General features: G+C 43.1%; 1 protein-coding gene across 2 annotated transcripts in view; it reads right to left on the bottom strand.

Annotated features, from left to right (window-relative positions):
* Positions 1-20892, bottom strand: part of Dpf3 (double PHD fingers 3) — a 297152-nt gene that overhangs the window by 50823 nt on the left and 225437 nt on the right. Inside the window, exons 8-9 of one of the 2 annotated variants that reach the window (XM_008849804.1) lie at positions 15212-15340; positions 12218-12543 (exon numbers count right to left, since the gene is read on the bottom strand). In XM_008849804.1, the coding sequence (XP_008848026.1) occupies positions 12341-12543; positions 15212-15340 (332 nt within the window). In that variant the 3' untranslated portion in view covers positions 12218-12340. Of the gene's footprint in view, positions 1-12217; positions 12544-15211; positions 15341-20892 lie in introns of those variants that run through there. The other variant, XM_008849803.2, reaches the window with a different exon arrangement.

Here is a 20892-nt window from a genome sequence, read left to right as displayed (position 1 = left end):
ATGGGGACACTAAGAGGAGTATCATATCAGAAAAAAAACAATTTTGTTTTCAGTACTTAGAAAACTTACAAAATCCATCATGGAAGTTGTAGGTGACCCCCACTCTAGAAGAAGGTAAAGTCCAGTAGTGAAACACTGTAGTGTCATATTCCAGTGCCACCTGGCCCCAATGGGAACTGGCAATGCTCAGAGGACACCTGACCTGACAGGCTGACCTGTTCTGTCTGACCTGGGTGGTCTATCAGATAGGAGTATCCATCTTCGCATGCAAGGAAAACCCTGCCCGAGGGGGTCCTAAGCTTGTCCCAATACCAGCTTGGAGAGCGTATCCAAACAGTACCTTTCAGGAAATTGAAATAGTAACCTCTTCATCTTTTTCCAATCACATGCTAAATCTCCCATTTTGGTGCAAAACTTCTTGACAAATGTGTAACAGAAACACTGAAGAGGTATGCTAAGTCTCTACACATAATAGGATTTCAATAATCTGTTTTGACCATGGAAGGGATGATGGATGGCGGTGGTGATGGTGGTAGGTGACAGAAACTCTGAGCTCCGAGAACAGAGGGTGGCATCAACACTGGGCACTGCTCATGTCCCATACCCCTACAAGGCATCCAAGCCATAGCAACTGCTGTTCTAGAATGCACTCTCAATAAAATAGCAAATCTTCAGGATATAAAGGGACAGAATCCTTCCAGGGGTCCCGTCCACATGATGGAGGGAGTCACTCCTGCAGGATGAGGGTGATAAGCAAATCTTACAGATGCTATAGGAGAATGGAAACAGGCTTTTATTTAACACAAACTTACACAAACTTCATACAAACCCTACATTATGCAAAGCTTTATCACAATTCTACATATATTTTAACTTGTGGGTTGGAAAGCAGATTATTATTATAATTAATAGCATTTTTTAAAGGGACATTTTCTATCAGAAAATGTCACAGAGAAGGGTGGTCTACAAATTGATATAAAGACACTCTTGGTAACATCCCCTTCTTCTTGAATGGGAAACCTAAAGGGTCAGGTGGGAAGTTCGTGCCCACACAACCCTTCGTCTTCAAAGGCAGAAGAGATTCTTAGGCTAGGGATGTTTCATTAACACTGTGTGGCTCAAGGACCTTTTCTGACAAGAATATCCAGCCTTAAATTGTACACAGGTTATCCGTGACTCTGCTCACAAGCGAGGAAAGCTGGAGCGTGGACGTGCAAAAGACCAGCTCAAAGGGGAGCCAGGCAGTAGAAACCATGGCCCAGTTGGATGACCTCCTGAGCTAGGCATTCCATTTCATTGGCCACAACACTTCTATCAGCCATAAAGGACATGTTAGAACACTCACCTTCCTCCTTTTTCCCCCATGAGTGACTAGTTTCAAGTTTTCATCCTACCAGACAGCTTCCTAGTCCTTGGAGACAACTCAAAGATCTCAAGCTCCTGAAGTCGGCTCAGGAGGGCTCCCCTGTCCAACAAACCCCTTTTAGGAGTTGTTCAGTTGAACAAACTGACATCAACTCAGTGCTATCTACTCTTTGCTGTTTTGTTTTACTTCACTGCATTATTTTAAACAAAACTGTCTCCGCTCAAATCTATTGAAGCAAAACATTCAATCCATGGGTGAAATGCCTTCCTGATCCAGGTCCCATGAGACAAAATAGGACACAGGCTGCAGCTTCACATTCAGATACCTGAGGTGAGGGGAAGCTGGGTTGGGGACAGGGTGGACACTGCTGATTTGGGACTCATTTATTTCAGTCAAGTCTTAACACATAATTTCCTAGCATCACCACTTCTCAGTGGACTTTTGAAGAAGGAAAAAAACTGATCGCTCCTCACTTACCACATCCAACTCGCAGAAATAAAAAATACCTAAAGCACATACACGAATGGCTCTTTTAAAAGCCTGAGAGAGCAGAGTTGATCTTTATTTCCTTATTAAAAACGTGGGGTATTTTTCCTTAGCGTCAATATGTAGTCTTTATTTTACAGTGAGTACTTTTGATTTCATGTCTTCACAAAATTGCTTTAACTTTTGAAGTAGAAGGTCCTTTAAACAAAAATACTGTGCAATGTCAGCACTTTTTTCCTTTAAATATTGAAATAAATAAAATAGTTCACTCTTTTTTTTGTCTTTGTCAGTTTGTGTTCTGTTATTTCTATTGTAGAACAAATTCCAGTCTGACCCGGGTACTTTCTCACAGACATTTAAAGGAAAGGTAGTGAAGAATTTTAAAAGGAAAAAAAAATCTTCTTATTGCACAAAGTTGGGCCATTTCCGAGACTTGGCTGAACTGAATGATGCTGAAGGTTTTCCCACAATCCAGTCCCTCCAGGCTCCAGTGTTGGCTGAAATACACGCATAGGAGGGGCCGGGCAAGGGAAGAGGAGGAAGAGGAGGAAGAGATGCTGATCATCCGGGTTCTTTTCACCTTCTTCGGAAATGACTTGCTTGAAGGATATGCAGTTCCACGGTCACAGAATAGACTGCAGAGGGAAAGGCAATGAAAGATAAAAAACAACAGCACAGAACAGCTACCTAAGAAAGATTAAAATTAAAGATTAAAGATTAAAATTAGGGAGTGAAAATGGAATGAGTTGAAAAGAAAAAGAAAGAAAACCACCAATCAATGACCGAGCTGAGGAAGCTATGGGCAATGAAACCAGCCTGGGCACTCTGGTCCCTGGATCATCAACAGTGTTGGCAACAGGGCAGGGTGACCACTGACTGGCCCAAGAGACAAAGAACACAGCAGGTAAAACTGGGTGTGTACAAAGTAAAATATTCTCTTCTACTTGGAAATCAAACAACTGCATCTTTTAAAAGTTAAAACATCCCTGGGGCTGGAGAGATGGCTCAGTGGTTAAGAGCACTGACTGCTCTTGCAGAGGACCCGTGTTCAATTCCCAGCACCCACATGGTGGCTACAAACCATCCGTAACTCCAGTTCCAGGGGAAACCGAAACCCTCTTCTGACTACCACAGTATTGCACAACATGGGTGCACTCACATACATGCAGGCAATACACTCATACACATAAAAATAAAAATAATAAATTTAAAAAGTGAAAACATCCCAGAAAGGACCATTATGAAATCATGTCTTCCAGTCACCTACATGGAAATGAATGTTTGGTTCTAATAGGAATAGCCACAGATAACTCCAACTGGTTCCATCTGGCCCACAGTCAGAAGTATATGACTTTATACATACACATCTTCACCTCCAACCCTGTCCGAGTGATAAGTGTGTAAGAATTACTTGCAGAGAGACCATGCCCACAAGGTCCATTCCAATCCTCTACTAGCCTAGTGTCAACCTTAGACACTGATCAGTCCTGTAGCCTAGGTGGATGCCAACCAGGTATAGATTTTGCTTCCAGCTGAAATGGAATCTGCTAAGTTATTTTGGTCTTTGGCGTGAAGCAGTCATTATGAGGAGCAGACAATGATAGCAAACGTACTTGTATTTCCCCCAGAAGCAGTTCCTGAGGGCAGAAATGGGAACCCCAAGAGAGAGAGATTGAGTTCTGCAGGGAGGAAGAGAGGAAGGCAGGAAGGAAACAGCCAAGGAGGTAAGAAATTAAGTTTAAAACGAAACAAGCAGCTCCGCCTCCTTCAAGTTCACACTCCTCTGCCTGCCACAGTACCCAAGGCATCACTCCCTAGCCAGGTGCACAGGCCTGGAGGAGATGCACTTCCAAGACTGACTCTATCCATCTTCTCATGTTTTCGAGGGAAGGCTGGGAAGGTCCACATTTCTACCGTCACCAAGTGTTCTGTTCACATCTCCCTCTACTTGATCACATGCCTCTGCCACACTTCTCTGATCTGCTGATCTGGTATGACCCTTCCCAGCTACCCTCCTCTTCTTTACTGTCCTTCAACTTGACTAGTGCCACCTAATTCTAGCCCTTTCACTTGAGAGATAAACCAGGATGACCTTCCTTCTGACTTCCCATAGGGTGCTTGTCAATTGTCTTCTTGTTGGACACTGGACATGATTTCACCCCCTTAAAGAGTCTTTCTCTTCCTTAACCAAATGCCCCTGCCTCCTGTGGTCAGGTGTCACCTGCCACTTTGTTAGAGGTCATCTCATAATCATAACATCAGGTCCTTTGAGTTTCTACCTTTGAGATTTCTATTGCTTATCCACAAACCAACATACACACAAGACAGACAGACAGACAGACACACACACACACACACACACTTCTTTTGTCTCATTTAATACATCTAGAAAATAGACCTGGTTTCCAACTTTACTTTTTTTAATTTATTATTTTTTATTTTCTGTATATGAGTGTGTTGCCTGCATGTGTATTAAGTGCAACCATGTAGTGCAATGCCTGCAGAGGTCAGAAGAGGGCACTGGCTCTCCTACAACTGGAGTTCTGGATGGTTGTTAGTCACCATGTGGGTGCTGGGATTCAAACCCAGGTCCTCTGCAAGAGCACTCAGTGCTGGGTCATCTCTCCGGCTCCCTCAACTTTAATGCTTACTTTCTCTCCTTTATTTAGGCTCGGTCAACTACAGGCCATGGAAAATGTCCCACCATTCTTGGCCTCCTACTCCCTGTCCCTCAAAGAGATCTAGCTTTGCACTTTTCCCCACAAGGACAGCTCTGTGCCACCTACACCGTCACATCCTCATATTCTGTCCTTTATCCCTCACCACCATTTCACGGCCTCTTGACTCCTATCCACCCTCTCTGCCTTGATCAATGGATGCTATGTCCAGACAGCTTTTCCTAGTCTTCTGTCAACAGTATTAGTTGACTGCCCACTACATATAGAATGAGATTTTAGAACATCTCCACTAATTAGCTCAGAAGCATTGCTCAGTTCTCAGTTTAACAAAAAACAATGGTACAGTGGTGTCAGGTATACTGCCTAGAGGATGTGAATGACATCACCTTTGCCTCCAAGAACTTACCATCATTAGAGTGGAAAGACTAGGGCTATGAACAAAATGTTACAGACAATATTTCAGCATGCTTCCATGCTGTTACTTTGCCATTTGGCATAGGTCAGGTTGTATTCCCAGCTTAGCTTATGGTTCGGCTCTACCTCCATTCTCTCTGACAATAGACTTACAGATTAAATAGCAATAGTCCACCTGGAGCTTGTTGATCTGGAGGGCTCCCTCCAGGAAAATCTCCTTGAATGTTGTGACCCACAGCAAAAGAAATCACATATTGCCACACAACAACATCAACATGTTAACTATTTGTGAATATCTAGTCTTAGTCTGCCCAGCTAGATTGCAAATAATTTCATTGGCCAATAAACCCATTAGTCTCCTGTTTAACTTCCGTTATAGGGCTAAGCAATAAAGTGTATACTCTTACATGTTACTCGGTCCCTAGTCACCAATCAAACAGGCATATCTGAATGAAAGTGTTATCATCCAGTATCTATGAATGTAATCACCTGAAACCTCGTCTGAAAGGTCAAATGTCTTTCTCACCGGCATCAACCTAAGCCAATCACATGCCTCCTTTGATACGATGCACTGAGGAGGGTACACCCTCATTGTTGTGATAGTTTTACCAGGCGTACCATTCATTTTCAACGTTAGAAAACAACGTATATCTAAAGGGAATCATTTTAAAACGATTAGCCAACACTCTTCAAAAATATCAAGAAAATGAAAACCAAAGACAGGCTGTGGAACTATTTAATTCAAGTCAAAGAACTTCGAGAAGACAAAACAATTAAATGCAGCATGCGCACCTGGACTGGATCCTGGATCATAAAGGCCACATTACCAAGACAACAGGCAGAATTTGAATTAGGTCTATAGCTTTAGAGTTGCATCAACATTAATTTCCTGTCTGTGATGAGTATATTGTGATTATTTAGAGAATCTGGATGAAAGGTATATGGGAATTTTTTGTACTGACATCTTGGGAATTTTTATTTATTTATTCATTTATTCATTTATTTTTGGTCTTTTTGAGACAGGGTCTCCCTGTAGCCCCAGTGTCCTGGAACTCACTATGTAGACCAGGCTGGCTTTGAATCACAGAGATCCACCTGCCTCTGCCTCCCAAGTGCTGGGATTAAAGGCGTGTGCCACCACACCCAGCAATATTTTTATTTTTTATTATTTTTATTTTATGTGTATGAGCATATTTATTGCCTGTGTTTATATAAGTGTACACATATCATGCAGTGCTTGCAAAGGTCAGGAGAGGGCCTCGGATCCCCCAGAACTGGAGTTACAAATGGTTGTTAGCTTCCATGTGGGTGCTGGGAACCAAACCTGGATCCTCTACAAGAGCAACCAGTGCTCTTAACTGCTGAGCCCTCTTTCCAGTCCCGGAATTTTTTATTAGTGTGAAATTATTCAAAAAAAAAGTCTTTTTAAAAGTTTGACCATTGGTTGAAAGCCAGTGTTGAGATATTTTAGAAACATACTGCCAATATTTTTTAGCTAATCATTTATTTTGTGCATGCTAGGTATATATGGGGGTTATTTTGTGCGTGCGAGGTATATATGTGGGCAGTACATGTGTGTGTGTGTGTGTGTGTGTGTGTGTGTGTGTGTGTGTGTGTGTGTGTGTAGAAGTCAGAGGACAACCTCAGATGTCATCCTGAGGCATTGACTGTTGACTCCCTTTTTTGAGACGTCTCTCACTGGCCTATGACTCATCTAGTAGGCTAGGCTGGCTGGTCAGTAAGCCTCAAGGATCTGCCTATCTACCCCCACCCCACTCTCACTCCAGCACTGAGCTTACAAGCATGTACTACCACACCCAACTTTTTCTATTGGGTTCTGAGGATTGAACTTAAATCGTCTGAGCTGTCTCCCCAGCCCCAGCTCATAAACCACTTCTAACAGGGGTCTTCCATCATTCTCCGTTACTTTGGAAATCAATCAAGCAGAATGGCTTTTCCTATATTATTATTTTGAATAAATGGTCAAAAGTTACTTTTATTGAGTACACCAGTGTCATATGATAGTGTTCTAGTGTTACAGACACTTGGGCATATGGCCAAAATGGAGTCCCAAGTGTTCACTCCCTGACACCCCACCACACCACCTCCCCACCCAAACCCAGACCACACAAGAAGCTAAGCCTTTCAGAAAGTTTATGGGAACCTGGACATTGTTGTTTCTCAGTATAATTCTAATGCCTAATAGGCTGGTTTTGTTGTTTTGTGTTTGTTTTATATCAAATGACTCCTCTTAACCCAATGAAGTTCTAAATGAAGATATAAAGTCCTTTACTAATTTTATGCAAGATATCTTCAAAATGTGACCTGTGAAGAAATCAGTATAGACTGAAGAAAAAGGATGAAAAATGAGAAAATCCAGATGCTCAGAACTTACTGACCTTGGAACTATGGACCAGTCATCTAACTTGAATGAACCTCAGTTTCCTCACCAGCAAAATGGGAATGAATGGCATCCAGCCATTCCACTTTAGGAGTCATTATGCAGTAGTTGGCCTCATATTATGACAGAAAGAGAAATGTCCACATCCCAGGCACAAAGAAACTAAGGCAGAGCTTCAAGGCAACAAACTCACACAGGGAGTTGCATCCAAAACCGGGAACATCTCATCTCTACTCTAGGTGTCCAATCACCAGATCGAAAATGCCTCACTCAAAACTTACAACATAAGCAACTTCACCTCTAAAGGCCTAACAAAATCCCCTGTGGAAAAATTCTTAATGCATGAGTCTGCTCAAACTTTAAGTACATGTTCAAGATCATATTCAACAGATGTAACAGGAGGCATATTAGAATAAAATTAATTAATTGTATTCCACCATGAAGTGAGAACCTCCAAGCAGCCTTTAGTTCTCTCCCAGAGTAATAATGATCTTATGTTCCCTCAAGTGCTATACAGAGGCAATATCAGGCTGCAGCCCATTAGGTGCACAGAGAGACACAAAGCAAGCAAGAAGACTTAAAGGGATGCCACTGATGTGAACATCCTTTTTTTAAAAAATCAAATCACCCTTTCTAAAATACCAGCAATAAATTGGATTACTGACTTTAAATTACCTTTAAAAAATTAAACGTGTATTTCTCACTGCCAGTGTTGAGGTACGCATAGTGTCTGATCACTACATGGTCTCAGCCCCCAAAATGAAGACGGGATTATGGGGCTGGAAAAAGCATCGGGTAGTCAGTCACCTATCACAACCACAGTTACCTTGGCATCAACAGTTCTCCCCGAGGGCTTGACTGGGATTGAAAGTCCTGTATATTCATTTCCCTTATTTGGAGGTTGAGAGTGATAAAGTTAGGTGACATTTGTGAAGCATTCTGGTGGGAACGTCACTGAGCTGACGACAAAGGAAGCTGGTCATGTCACTTTCATCTGGGTGATTCTGATTTCCTTTTTATTGCAAAATTTTCATAGTGATACTTATTTAACCAAAACAACCACTAAAAGATAGGTGCATTCTGGTAACTCACACAATTCCTATGAGTCCTGAGGTCATAAGAAAAGGAGCTCTTCGTTCTTCTGAGACATGCAGAGTCCATGTCTAAAAATGATGACTTGTATAGAAGGTGAGGTACCTACAATATTCTGTACAGACCTTCATCAGAACTGGAATTCTCTTCAGTGGGATCTAATCACTTACTCTTAGGTGGTTGACATTGCTTTTCAGAAGGCATCTTTTAGATGTGTCCATTACAGGTTGACAGGTACCTTTTACTTTAGTTGGAACTGAGCAAGGTTATCTATGTGTGCACCCATATATGTTCCTTAACTAGGCTCCATTTGGGGGATAGTACAGGCAGTGGTCAGCATTTGGTCTCCAAGAATCAAGTCGCTGAGGATCAAAACCTGGCTCCTTACTATATGCAGAGCCTTGGGTACCCTTAACCACACTTAAGCTTACGCCTCAGCTCCTTTACCCGTAAAACTGGGGTAATGCAAGTATTTATCTCATAGAGTCATCATGAGGATTAAATAAACTATTCCAAGGAAAGCACCCAACACATACATGTTCACCCACTGTGTTCTTTGGAGAAGGGGAATAAAGACATAATATCAACACCATCAAGTTGTCAGAACCTAAGACAGCTGGCTTCTTCCTCCTACGCCTCCTTTCTTAAAGCACTTTTCCTTCGTCTTAAGATCTTCGCCTCCAAAGCAACGTCTGCTCCACTCTCTCAAACCCAGCTCAATTAACCTCTCCAGGTTGACTTTCCTTAACTGAGAGGTGAAAGATTTGACTCAATCATCTTCAAAGTTTCTCCTAGTTTCTTTTTTATTTGTTCATTAAAGAATACAAACTCCAAGTCTGTTTAAAGATGCTATTGCTGTAAGAAAAGCAAAGTAAGATGTTCAGACAGTGGGAAGTGGCACACGCCATGCCAGTGGAGAACGGTGAGGAGCTCTACTGTCTCAGCAAGAAAAACTGAAAATCAGGCTATTTCTAGTAAAAGTAAATCAGACAAGCAACAGTCACTCTCAGATAAATACTGTCACAGGAGTTAGCTTATTAGACACATCTAAACTACTGGTTCCCTATTAGAACTGCAAGCAAGACTCTAGAAGTTAAGTGGCTTTTTGATAACTTGTTTTAATGATGGATTTTTTAAATATCCCAAGTTCAAAGTCAAGTTATCCCTAGTAATTCTAAGACCATGAACAACTAGGCAAGAGCTCAAATGATTGTGTAGACTGGATATGCTTTTTACTGGCATGGAAGCCCATGTGTCAGCAGTGAAAAATCATAAGCCTACAGGTCCAAAGTCTGAATAAAAGGAAGAAAGCACAGTGGTGGAAAGTGGTAGCAAGAGCAGAAACCTACTGGAACCAACTAGTGGCTCATTCACAGATGTTATCACATCGGGAATTTATGCTCCATTCCCCAGAAACAGGACCACAGGCAGATTAGGCAAATATCTTCAAAACGTGTGGTAGTGTTATTTCCACTCTTTCAAAACTAAGACTGCAATTCAGGTAAGCACAGATCCATCTGAAACAGGAGGGTAAAAGTTCTTTCCATCTTAAGTTACCAGAAACTCGAAAGGTCCATCTGTGGGTTTATCTCCATGTCTTTGCTTTTGCTGGATTGATTTGTTATTTTATGAGTGTTCTAATGCGTGGTCTAATTCTGGGAGATCTGCAAAGGCTGGACTGTCGAAGCAGATCTCCTCACTCAGATACTTACAAGCAGCCTGTCGACCAAGCAACCAGAAAGATCTCTCCATGAAAGACAAATAGCCATAGGTTCTCACAGAAGCCCAAGATCTTGGCCATACTTCATGGGAATTCCAAATCTTCAAAATAACCCTGTTGAGTGGTTGTGCCTAATCAGGGGTCTTTAAATTTGTGTGGTGTGGTGTGGTATGTGTGTCTGTGTATGTGTGCACACCATGGCATGGCACACATGTGGAGGTCAGAGGACAACTTGCAGGAGTCAATTCTCTCCTTTCACCATGTCGGTGTGATGGATCCAACCCAGGCTTGGCAGCAAGCACCCTTACCCATTGAGCCATCTTGCCAGCCCAGAGGTCTTTAATTTAGAATCAGCTCCTTAGCTGTGAAACAGGCACCCAGAGCCCAAAATGCTACCCTAGACATGCAGTACCCTGTGGCTCTGCCTTATTCCTAGCCGAGCCAACAGATTTCACTTCCACATTTAACCAAGGGAAACAGTCAGCCAAGCATCACCCCAGCCACTTTCTCTTGCAGTTGAAGCCCAAAGCCAGAACCCGGAAGCCGCCATTCTCCTTACAGAGCCCCTCCCATCCCCCAGCCAGTCTCAGTCCAACACGTGGACCAGCATGCACACACAAGCCAGACACTCTGTTCACTCCCACGCTAAACAGGGAGAACTCAGAAAAACAAAAGAGCAAGCTTGGAGGAACCAAAGGAAAGAGACAAAGAAAGAAAACTAAAAAATGGACATACAAACAAACCAAAACTATGATGGTTTTGCCCTCATGGTGAAACAGATCAGCCAGGACATACCTTTTAGGGCAGGGCCTCACAGCTGTTCTCAGGGACTGCCAATGAGGTGGACGGTCTTCTCCATCCCTGAGGCCTTGGACAAGTGTTGCTTTGGTTTATTTCAGGAAGTGCTATTAGAAAGATAAAACAAAGTGCCTGGCAGGCACTATAAAAAAAAAATAGAAGAAATATGGAAGACTTGATCATCCAATGGGCAGTTACGTGTTTTCAAACAGGGGCGAGGGGAGGGGAGATACACTGAGAAGTATGACTCTTCCTTCTGAGTCCCGGTTGCTGTCATTGCTGAGCCTGTGACTTGCTTATATTCCATTCCTGAATTTGGAGGCTGCTCTTCACCAGGAGAAAAGTGAGGAAAACCCAGCAAACAGGAAATAGCAGCTCCGCTCAACAGAGGCGAGGAGCCGAGGGAGAAGGCAGCTGCTGGTCAGGGCTGGTGCTGGAGGGAGGCCAGATGCAGGCAGCCCCAGGCTTCTCTGGGATGGCTGCCATTTTTCTCACAAGCAGAGAGAAAGATGGAAAGGTCAGGAAGGAGACATGGGGAAGGGTCTACTGTGGGGAGTCACCAACTCCATAGGACACAGAAAGTGCAACCATCTCCCACTGAGAACCTCCCCCAGTGACTTGCCTCAAAACAAAATACTAGTCCATTTCTTTGATATCCCTTCTCTCTCTCTCTCTCTCTCTCTCTCTCTCTCATCTTAATCCAATAATAGCTAGCATATATAAATAATAATTGTTAATGTTATTTGTTCTTTGTTTCCAAACCTAGTGTTCCTCTTCTCTTCATTTTGCCAATAAATATGAAAATGGAAGAAATCAACTCTGCTGTGTCAAAAAGATTCCCCTCCCCCTGCCCCAGCAAAAAGAAAAAAAATCTGCTTAACTTCCTATTTCTAGGGAAAATAAATAGCCCACCATGATGCCATCTCTCTGGAGAACTGTCATCCTGCTCTTTTGTTGTTCTGTTTTCTTTCAGTAGTTTGCGCTTCTGTTGTATATAACCCAAATAGAAGGATGGCATGGGGGAGAGGGACACACGGAAGGCAGGAGGAGAAAGCAAGGAGAAAGGGAAAAACCCAAGTCGTCTTTCATTAAAAATAAAATAAATAGCCCACCATGATGCCATCTCTCTGGAGAACTGTCATCCTGCTCTTTTGTTGTTCTGTTTTCTTTCAGTAGTTTGCGCTTCTGTTGTATATAACCCAAATAGAAGGATGGCATGGGGGAGAGGGACACACGGAAGGCAGGAGGAGAAAGCAAGGAGAAAGGGAAAAACCCAAGTCGTCTTTCATTAAAAATATATATATCTATATATATATATATCAGAACCAGAACAAGGACCAGAGTCAGAGGGGTGGCTAATTGGCCAGACAGTCTGTCCCACGGGCTTAGCAGCTGCCCTTTTTATCTGCTGTGGGCGAGCCCCGGCCACCGCGGCGTCCTCGACAGGAGCGAGGCTCTTCCAAATCGTCCTCATCAAAGCCGTAGAAAGTTGAGGTGTCACTTTCTGACGTGGAACCGAATAAGTCCTCCGTGGTGCGTGCTGCGGCCGCTGCCTCCTTCTCCTTCCTGCCTTCTCCTCCCAAATGAGCTGACATGTATGATGAATATATCAGCACATGGGTTAAGCAACAGACAGCATCATTAATACTCTCATTATGTCATTATAGTGTTATTCCTAATATATTGCAAGACAGTATGTCATTGTTATATCAAAAGGGACCAACCGGGTGTATCACCTGGTGACGAATTTAGGACAAAGCACATATTTCCAGGAAGAAGATTTCATTTCCCTGAAAAATGCCTGATCCCTACCATAATACATATGTCCACAGCTCCCGACAGCACGAGATGCAGCATGGTGGCTTTCTCTGCACGCGCAGAGGCACACGCACTCATTCAACAATGCTTCGCACAATGCTTTTCCTTGGTGGTTTTAAAGCCTCGTTGGCGTTTCTTTACAGTTTCAGTTGACATTTCTTTGAACAATGTTTGCCTTCACTTTGACAGTCAGCTTTACCAAGGTATTATTGTCAGATAACCCATTCAAGTCGGCTAAGCCTCCATCCATTTTATTTTTATTTTCCCCTGCTTCTAATCCCATTCTTTCAAAACCTTTTCAGTTCTACCCTTACACCATGTAGTTCATTTGCACTGAAAGCCAAGAGAAGTTGGAGAGCCTGATAAGTGGTAGCTCATAAGAGTTCCTCATTTTCTTTAACCCCTGGAGGAATTTTCTCACATAACCACTAAAAATACCCAGGTCTTAGTTACCAGTAACTAAGTTCACACCGTCAAAACTAATGCAAAACACAGTAAAAGCTGAGAAACAGGGCTTCAAAAAATCCTAGTAAACTGCAGTAACCTAAAATCTGTAAAAGGGTTAAATTTTTCACTTTCTATTGGAACCCAGGACTTCCTCCTCGTACCATAGTGATGTCCCTCCCATGGTGCCAGGGTCAGACCAGGGGCAGTGGGTAGCTGAGCAGGGAATCTCAGGTTTCCAACCTCATACTCTTCTCTGGAAGGACCCTGGGGAGGCCCAGAAGTATTCACACACCTGTCTTAACAGCACACCCCATAGGCTAAGTGCCACCCATGTGGTAACTATTTTGGGAATATCAGTCAGGTATTTATAAATGATCCACCAGATTAATTCCAGGCAGTTACAATGAGAATATCTAGGCTGGTGAAAAATGACCCTTTGGGCACAGAGCAGACAGAACCAGGGAAAGAAAAGCTGAGTGAAGGTAACAGAAAGAGAGGCTTGGTGTAGAAAAAGCCAGCTTCCCACTTCTGTCGCCCGTGGATCACATCCAATACCTCATCTTTTGTTGGGAAGAAAAGGGAGCAATGCTAACCATCTGCAGCTAGAACTCTAAACCTGCCTTCTCCAACCCACTCAAACCTATAGCAGTCCCATACACCTTTGCTCAGGGTGTCACTCCACCAAGTTGGCCTTGTTTGGGGCAGAAGAGATATCTGAGTGCTTGCTCTTAAAACAAAAACCACTGAGCTGAAGTCCATTTGTTGAATTTCTTTTTAAGTGTCTAAAAACTAGAGTCCTCTATCACAGGATTGTATCTTCCAAGGCAGAAGCAGTAGAGTAAAAAGTCAACGTTAGATATGTTTAGACCATAAATAATTGACAGAATTGTACAAAAGGACTGCCCTAGCAGGGTCCTTGAGAGTTAAATGTGAAGGTTGTATGTCATGGACACCAAGTCCTTTTCCAATTACTAGTTTGCCACTCCAGGCAGTCTAGAACCCTAAACAACCCAGCTTCAAACCAGGGAAGAGTCAAAGGTAAGATTTATGGGCACTGCAAGGAAGAACTGGGTTGCTGCAGAAAACCAAGATGAGGTCATCGCAGTCCTACTTCAGGACTGAACTGGAAATGCTATTGAGTTAAAAGTATTAGAAGAAATGGCTTCTCACTCTGGACCCATCACCCAAAGCATTTTGCCTTCAGAGAGCAGCTGATGTGACTAAAGATGGCATCTGACATCATCTTTCCTCCCTGCCTTGTGCTCTGGTTTAGTTTGATATAGAAAAATGGGGGTGGGGGGGCGCTAACACCAAACAAATCATGATCAGGCAAAAAATAATGGTTTAGCTACATCTGGAAACCAATCCTCAGCCAAGACTCAAACTCGTTTTAAGAATGAGGGAACAAGACCAAGTCTTCAGATAGGTTAAAGATGAAAACAGTATGCCAGGTCAACTCCAGATTACTTCCAGGGATGCCTGCCTTCATGCCTCCTTGATTTATGTGGAAAGATGGGATGGGAGACCAATGGATGGTAGGTACATGCCACTACTCAGGAGTCCAGGGATCTGTGAATCCCCCAATTCAAGAATGCAGCTGCTTTCCTAATATTCATTTACTATACTCTCTGGGGTTGTCCCAGGTATTGCCATCATCCAGGATAAGATAGTATGTTGCCTGGTATCTCCAGTCTACCTCAGTACTGACCAGAACTATACACACCAAGTAATGTCCACTTCATGGAAGAAATAAATACAAGTCAAAACCTTCTCCTTGCCCTCCCCCTGGGACCCAGAAAACAGCTTTTGATTTTTAAGACCCAAAGAAGAAAAACATAAAAATGACCTGAAAACCCCTCTCCACTCGAAGTCATCACCACTGTCACTTCTCCCCTCTCATCTCCTTCCCCCACCACCAAGAGATGGCAGAAGAATCCGAGTAGAAGGAGTCCTGGTCTACAGCACACAATGCAGGAAGGGACCACACTCACCAGAGCGTCCACAGTCTGCACAGGACACCAGCTCTTCAGGTCGCCCACTCTTCTTGTTCATGTTTGAACCCCCCAAGCAGAAGTCACAGTAGTTATTGGGAATGACTGTCCCATCTGGTCCTTTCTGGGCTGTGGAAACATTGAGAAACAATTCCAGTTTTAGGCTGAAATGTTGCCCCCTCTTCTACAAGAGTGTGGCAGAATTCATTCCAGAAAGAATATTAAGTTTAGACTATAACATCTTGTTATAACCAAGGGGTGATGTGGGCTAGTTTTCTGTTTGTTTGTTTGTTTGTTTAATCCTTCTTGGTTCAATGATACCAATGGCTTGCAAGTCATCCAGAATTTAATTTTTTCAATTTTTTCCAGTTCTGTTTTTATAGAAACCACCTTGCCCCTTAGAAGCAGTGTTGGTCAAGTAAACTTCTCTTAAACCTGCACAGGTAGCTTTCCAAGTCAAGGTCCCAAAATATCAGGTGGAAATCATATAGAGCAGTGACTAGAAAAAGAGGTCCAATGCCTGGACCTAGCTTTTAAGAAAGGTGTTTTCATTCAGGAGACTTTGCTCCTGTCCCTAGAAAGGAAAACGTATCAGTAGCTGGTCCCCTCTAAAGAGCACACTGGAGAGTATCAAGGATTTTTATGAACACTGTGACAGATATAGAAGTGTCTGGTTTTGGTCAGTCTCAACTTCTGGAAGTTCAGACTTGTTGATCATGGAAAAGCTCGATCTGAAGACCTCAGATGACTAGAATTGTAACTGGATACAGATTTACTAGGTATTGAGTTCAGTTTTGTGCCAGAGATGGATGGAATGATGAGTGAGTGAGGATATGTAAACATAACCTAAACATAGCCTGAAGTTTAAGATCTCCACAAGTGACTGAACGCACTAGCCCTATGACCTACCCCTGCTGGATGTCAAAACAAAGGCAGAAACTCTTCAGACATGACCTTGAAAACAAAGCCCTGTGATACTAACACATGCCTTGAAGCTCCAAAATCATCCCCAGCTACTAGGGGCTGGATGAAAAGCCTTGGACGGGTTCTTTGCATAGGAGAAATGTTTCCATTTTCCTTGTTTCTCTCTTTATATTGTAGACATTGTTTTGTCACACTCACACTCCCTGATTGCCACTAAAAAGAAAAGTCTCTCCATTTGTGGAATCAGCCTTAACCACCAGGGCATCTTCTTCCTTCGCATCCCCCATGTCTACTGCTATCTTTCATTATTCACTGGCTAACATTAATCAGAGTCCCGTAGGGTACAAATCTGTAAAAAGGAAGCAGATACGTGAGCAGAAATACCAGCCAGACTGTAAGTGATAAACGGATTCACCCCCTTTAATGTGATTCCCTCTGGCCTTCTCTTCCTCCATGCCTCTGCTTTGCCTCCAGGAATAGAAAACTTACCTGGGGAAGGCGGAAGACAAAGGCTAGCAGAATTACATTACGGAGGGTTAATCCATTTATCAGTTGCTATTTGGATTGTTTAATCAGTTTCTAAGTCACTGATTTCCATCTTCAGGGAGGCAGACAATTCTCTGCAAGGAAAGTGTTGGCTGTTTGGGGGAGGCAGAGGAGAGGGCCACCCTCTGTGGTGTCTTGAGTATGGGCTTTCCTTCCTTAACGAATGACTGGATCTCAAAGACATCTGTGTGGCAAACAGAACAGCTTTACAAATACCTGCCAAAGGCCAGGACAGCTATAAAAATTCTTCTGCTTATGAAACGTGCTTTGCCCAAGTCTGAAGTACCAATCTCCCTTTCTTCCTTCTCCTTCAACTGCCCCTTTCTCCATTTTTAGTGCTTTCTAGAGAAAAATCTAAGCATGTTTAGGAAGCAAATAGACTCAGGGTTTACTTATCAAGAGATACACTAAAATCTAGTAAGTGGAAAATATAAACTAGAGGTGGAATAATATTCAATTTAGGAGCAGAGTTTCATGATTGAGGTGAATGAGATATAAGATAAGCAGTGATGATCACAGCTGAGGTAGCTTCCCACATGCAAGCAATGACAGACTCTCAAGTACATCATCCCAAAACAGTCTCGGGGGCTCAGTCTGACTTCTTCCTGCACAGACTTCCTACAGTGTCATATTTCTTCCTCATTCTCAAAGTATTTAAGCAACAACAACAAAAAATTATTGTCTTCAATTCACTCTGCCCCTTGATGATGATGATGATGATGATGAAGATGATGATGAGGATGATGATGTGTGTGTGCAAGCAAAATACAGAGAATAAGAACTTCCAGATCATTCTTTACAGTATTCATCACCAAGAGATAGCTCAGTGGTTAAGAGCATTAAGAGCAGTTAAAAGTTCTTCTAGAGGACCCGAGTTCCATTCCCAGCTCCCATCTCAAGCAGCTCACAACTGCCTTTAACTCCAGCTCCAGAGGATATGACACCCTCTTCTGACCTCTGCAGACACAGAGATACACACACACACACACACACACACACACACACACACGAAATAATTTTTTTATTTTAAAAAGAGAGACCATAGGTAGAATGTCATATTGAATCAAAAGCTTCAAGTTGGTCCTTGTGGTCCAGTCCTGCAACCCCAGTTCTTAGGAGACTGAGGCTGCAGAATCACACATTCAAGGCCTGCTTTGTTAAAAAGGCAAGTCTTAGCCACTTAGACCCTGTCTCAAAATTTAAGTAGATAGATGATAGATAGATAGATAGTTGATAGATAGATAGATAGATAGATAGATAGATAGATAGATAGATAGATGGCTGGGAATGTAGTTCAGTGGTAAAGCACCTGATCACTTGCTGAGCATGCATGAGACCCTCGGTTCAGTCCTGAAATTATCTAGTAAAGAAGATATTGATGGAAGAAATAACCTATGTTGAAAAACCAAAGGAACAAATCCATCTAAAGAAGAGAATTTTCTGTTAGACAAAGTACCTGTCTAAGGGAGCAGAGGGATGCTAAAATCCTGCATGTGGGCCAGCGTATGCAGAACTGGGAGTGGACCATTGATCCAGCAATGGTCCAGTACAGAAACTGACAACAAGGGCTAGATCTAGTTCAGTGGCAAAGCATAGCATGAATCGGGTCCTGGATTCAACTCTTACTTATATAAATAAAAAAGAGAAGAGAAGAGGAGAGGCGGTGAGGAAGAAGAGGAGAAAGAGGAGGGAGGGAGGGGGAAAGGAGGGGAGAGAGAGAAGGAGGGATCGAGGTGACTGGAATAGCTTTATTTTTGCTGTAGCCCCTGCTCTCTTCCTGCAGCAATGAGCTCATAGCATTCTCCTGTCCTGATGAAATGGCAAAGTATGAACCAATAGCTTATAATATGATTCTCTTATATTTTTTGGTATTGAGGATTGATTTAAGAGCACAAGTTTTCTCCCAGTTCCCAGTCATGCCCTGGTGGGGAAGCATTCAGATAGCACTGTTGTTACAACCCTTTTCTTGACACACATGCAGATCTGACTCACCTCTCCATACTAAATGAGCCACATTCTGTCTTTCCTTCAGTATATTCACACACCTACATGTCTTGCATGCTAGAAATGGTGACCAACAATGGCTCAGAAAAGGATGACAAAGATGTAAGCAGACATCACCAAGATCTCCCTATGAGTATGGTGAATGTCATTGGCTTTCCCTGTGGCATAGCTATCTTTCACTCTGGATATCACTCACTGTCCTTGATTACTATCTTGACTCCTCAAAGAGTTGGTCCGTGTCCAAATACATGGGCTCACAGTCAGTTCACAGAGTGTGCAAGAGTGGATAGCCCAATAACGCTGTACACAACAGTTTGTTTGGATATGGTTTGGATATGAAGTCCCATGTGTTGTGGTTCCCAATGCAGCAGTATCCTGAGATAGGGTTTTAGGGAAAGTGACTGAACCACAAGGGCTCTGACTGGATCAATGATTTAACCATTAATAGGTTCAAAATTCAAATAGTCTATTGGGAAGTAGTGGAATTGTGGAAGGTGGAGCCACACTGGAGAAAGTAGGTTACTGGGTACATGTCATGACCCCGACCCCTTCCTGCTATGCTGCTCTGCTTCCTGGCCACCCTGAGTTAGACAGCTCTGGGCCACTAAGCCTACCACTAAGCCCTCTCGACATTCTGCCTCATCATTATCCCAGAAACCAAGAATCTCTGGGTTGAACCCTCTGAAACTGTGAGCCAATGTAAGTCTCTCCTCCTTTAAATTGTATTCATCAGAGCAACAAAAGTCTGACTAACAAAACAATCATTCCAAAAAAGATACAACCATAACTTATATCTCTTGAGAAGTGATACCAGGTCACATCTATCCACTCAGCCTCCCTGTGGCTCAATTGCTTGCTAAGAAAAGAAGTAGTTGTCTCCTATGCTACAGATCTATGGTGGGGCTTCCACTCCTGCTGGTTCACTGGTTCTTACCAATTCAAACAGGAATTATATGAACAAAGAGGTAACCAAAATCCAAAAAGATTAAGATGCTGGCTCCAGGAGTCAGTTATAGAGAGGATATGGAATTCAGGCCCCGTTATCCACAATCCCCAGAGATTCTACCTCCAATCATGCTTCTCTGCCTCCAAGAGGTCTACAGGTAAACACTTCCTGGCCACACCTTGTATATCAAGCATTCCCATTTCCGAAATCTCTTTCCAGTCAATTTGATTTACCCAATATGTTAATTACAAAGCTCAAAGTGATAAAAATTGTGAGTGACCTGATAAAAGCAGAAATTCCTTTTGAACTTAATGTCCCCACCACAGTAATTCATCCTGGGTGGCCCTGTTTATTGTTAGACAGTCTGTGAAACCACTTCTCTGGAGAATTCCAGGGGCTCATGAGAGGAGTTTCTTAAGTCAAGCTCACACCTTGACTAGACTGCAGAAATGAGAGGAATATTCAAATAACTCAATGCAAGAAAAAGGAAGAGAAGCAGGTGCCCATCATACATGCTTTACATAGACTATTTCACTGGTTCTTCTAGAGCCTATGTAAACTAGGAATTGTTTGAAAGATGAGAAAACTAAAATCCAAAGACTAGCTGCCATGCTCAGAGAAGGGAAAGCAGGCACGCTGTGCAGGTATTAGTGTGCTGCAGGACTTAGGAGTTAAATTGGGTTTCCTATGTTTGAAAAATAAAGTTCCAAATCTTCCACGCCACCACCACCCAGACAAAGCTGTCTTCCCCCTCTCAATGCCATCTCTGCTGCAATGTGCCTGCCACTCATGAACAGAATGATGAGTAGAGCAGTCTGTTCACCAGCAATAGCCTCTCTCCTGGGGTCGCAGAGATAAGAACCACATCCCAGGTGTCCTGGAGAAAGAGGAAGCAGGCCTGAAGTCAAGGCTCCATCCTGGCATATATACAAAGGCATGGCCTCCCATTCTGAGCAGATGCTCAGGCTGCCTGCCAGGGCCTGGTGTGCACAAGCATGTGGCCATGTTCAACTTCACCAACCAGCTTGAGCTCCGGCTCCTGTTCTGCACCTGTCTGTCCAGTGCCTGCTTGATTGGGGTGTACAGCTCCTGGGAAACTGGGGAGCCATAAGCAGAGCCCTCCAGAAAAAAGATGTGCCTCTCCTCACCCCTCTCACTTGTTCCCCCACCACCCTCCATGGCTGACAGTTCTCGTGTCCCTCCACAGGTCTGACATGTTTCCATGGCAACTGGAATCCTGGGCTCCAGCAGCCTCTGCTCT

The sequence above is a fragment of the Nannospalax galili genome, unplaced genomic scaffold (genome assembly GCF_000622305.1).
Source record: "Nannospalax galili isolate Female #2095 unplaced genomic scaffold, S.galili_v1.0 scaffold24, whole genome shotgun sequence".
NCBI classification, from domain to species: Eukaryota; Metazoa; Chordata; class Mammalia; order Rodentia; family Spalacidae; genus Nannospalax; species Nannospalax galili.
This window is presented reverse-complemented; position numbering and strand designations above follow the sequence as displayed.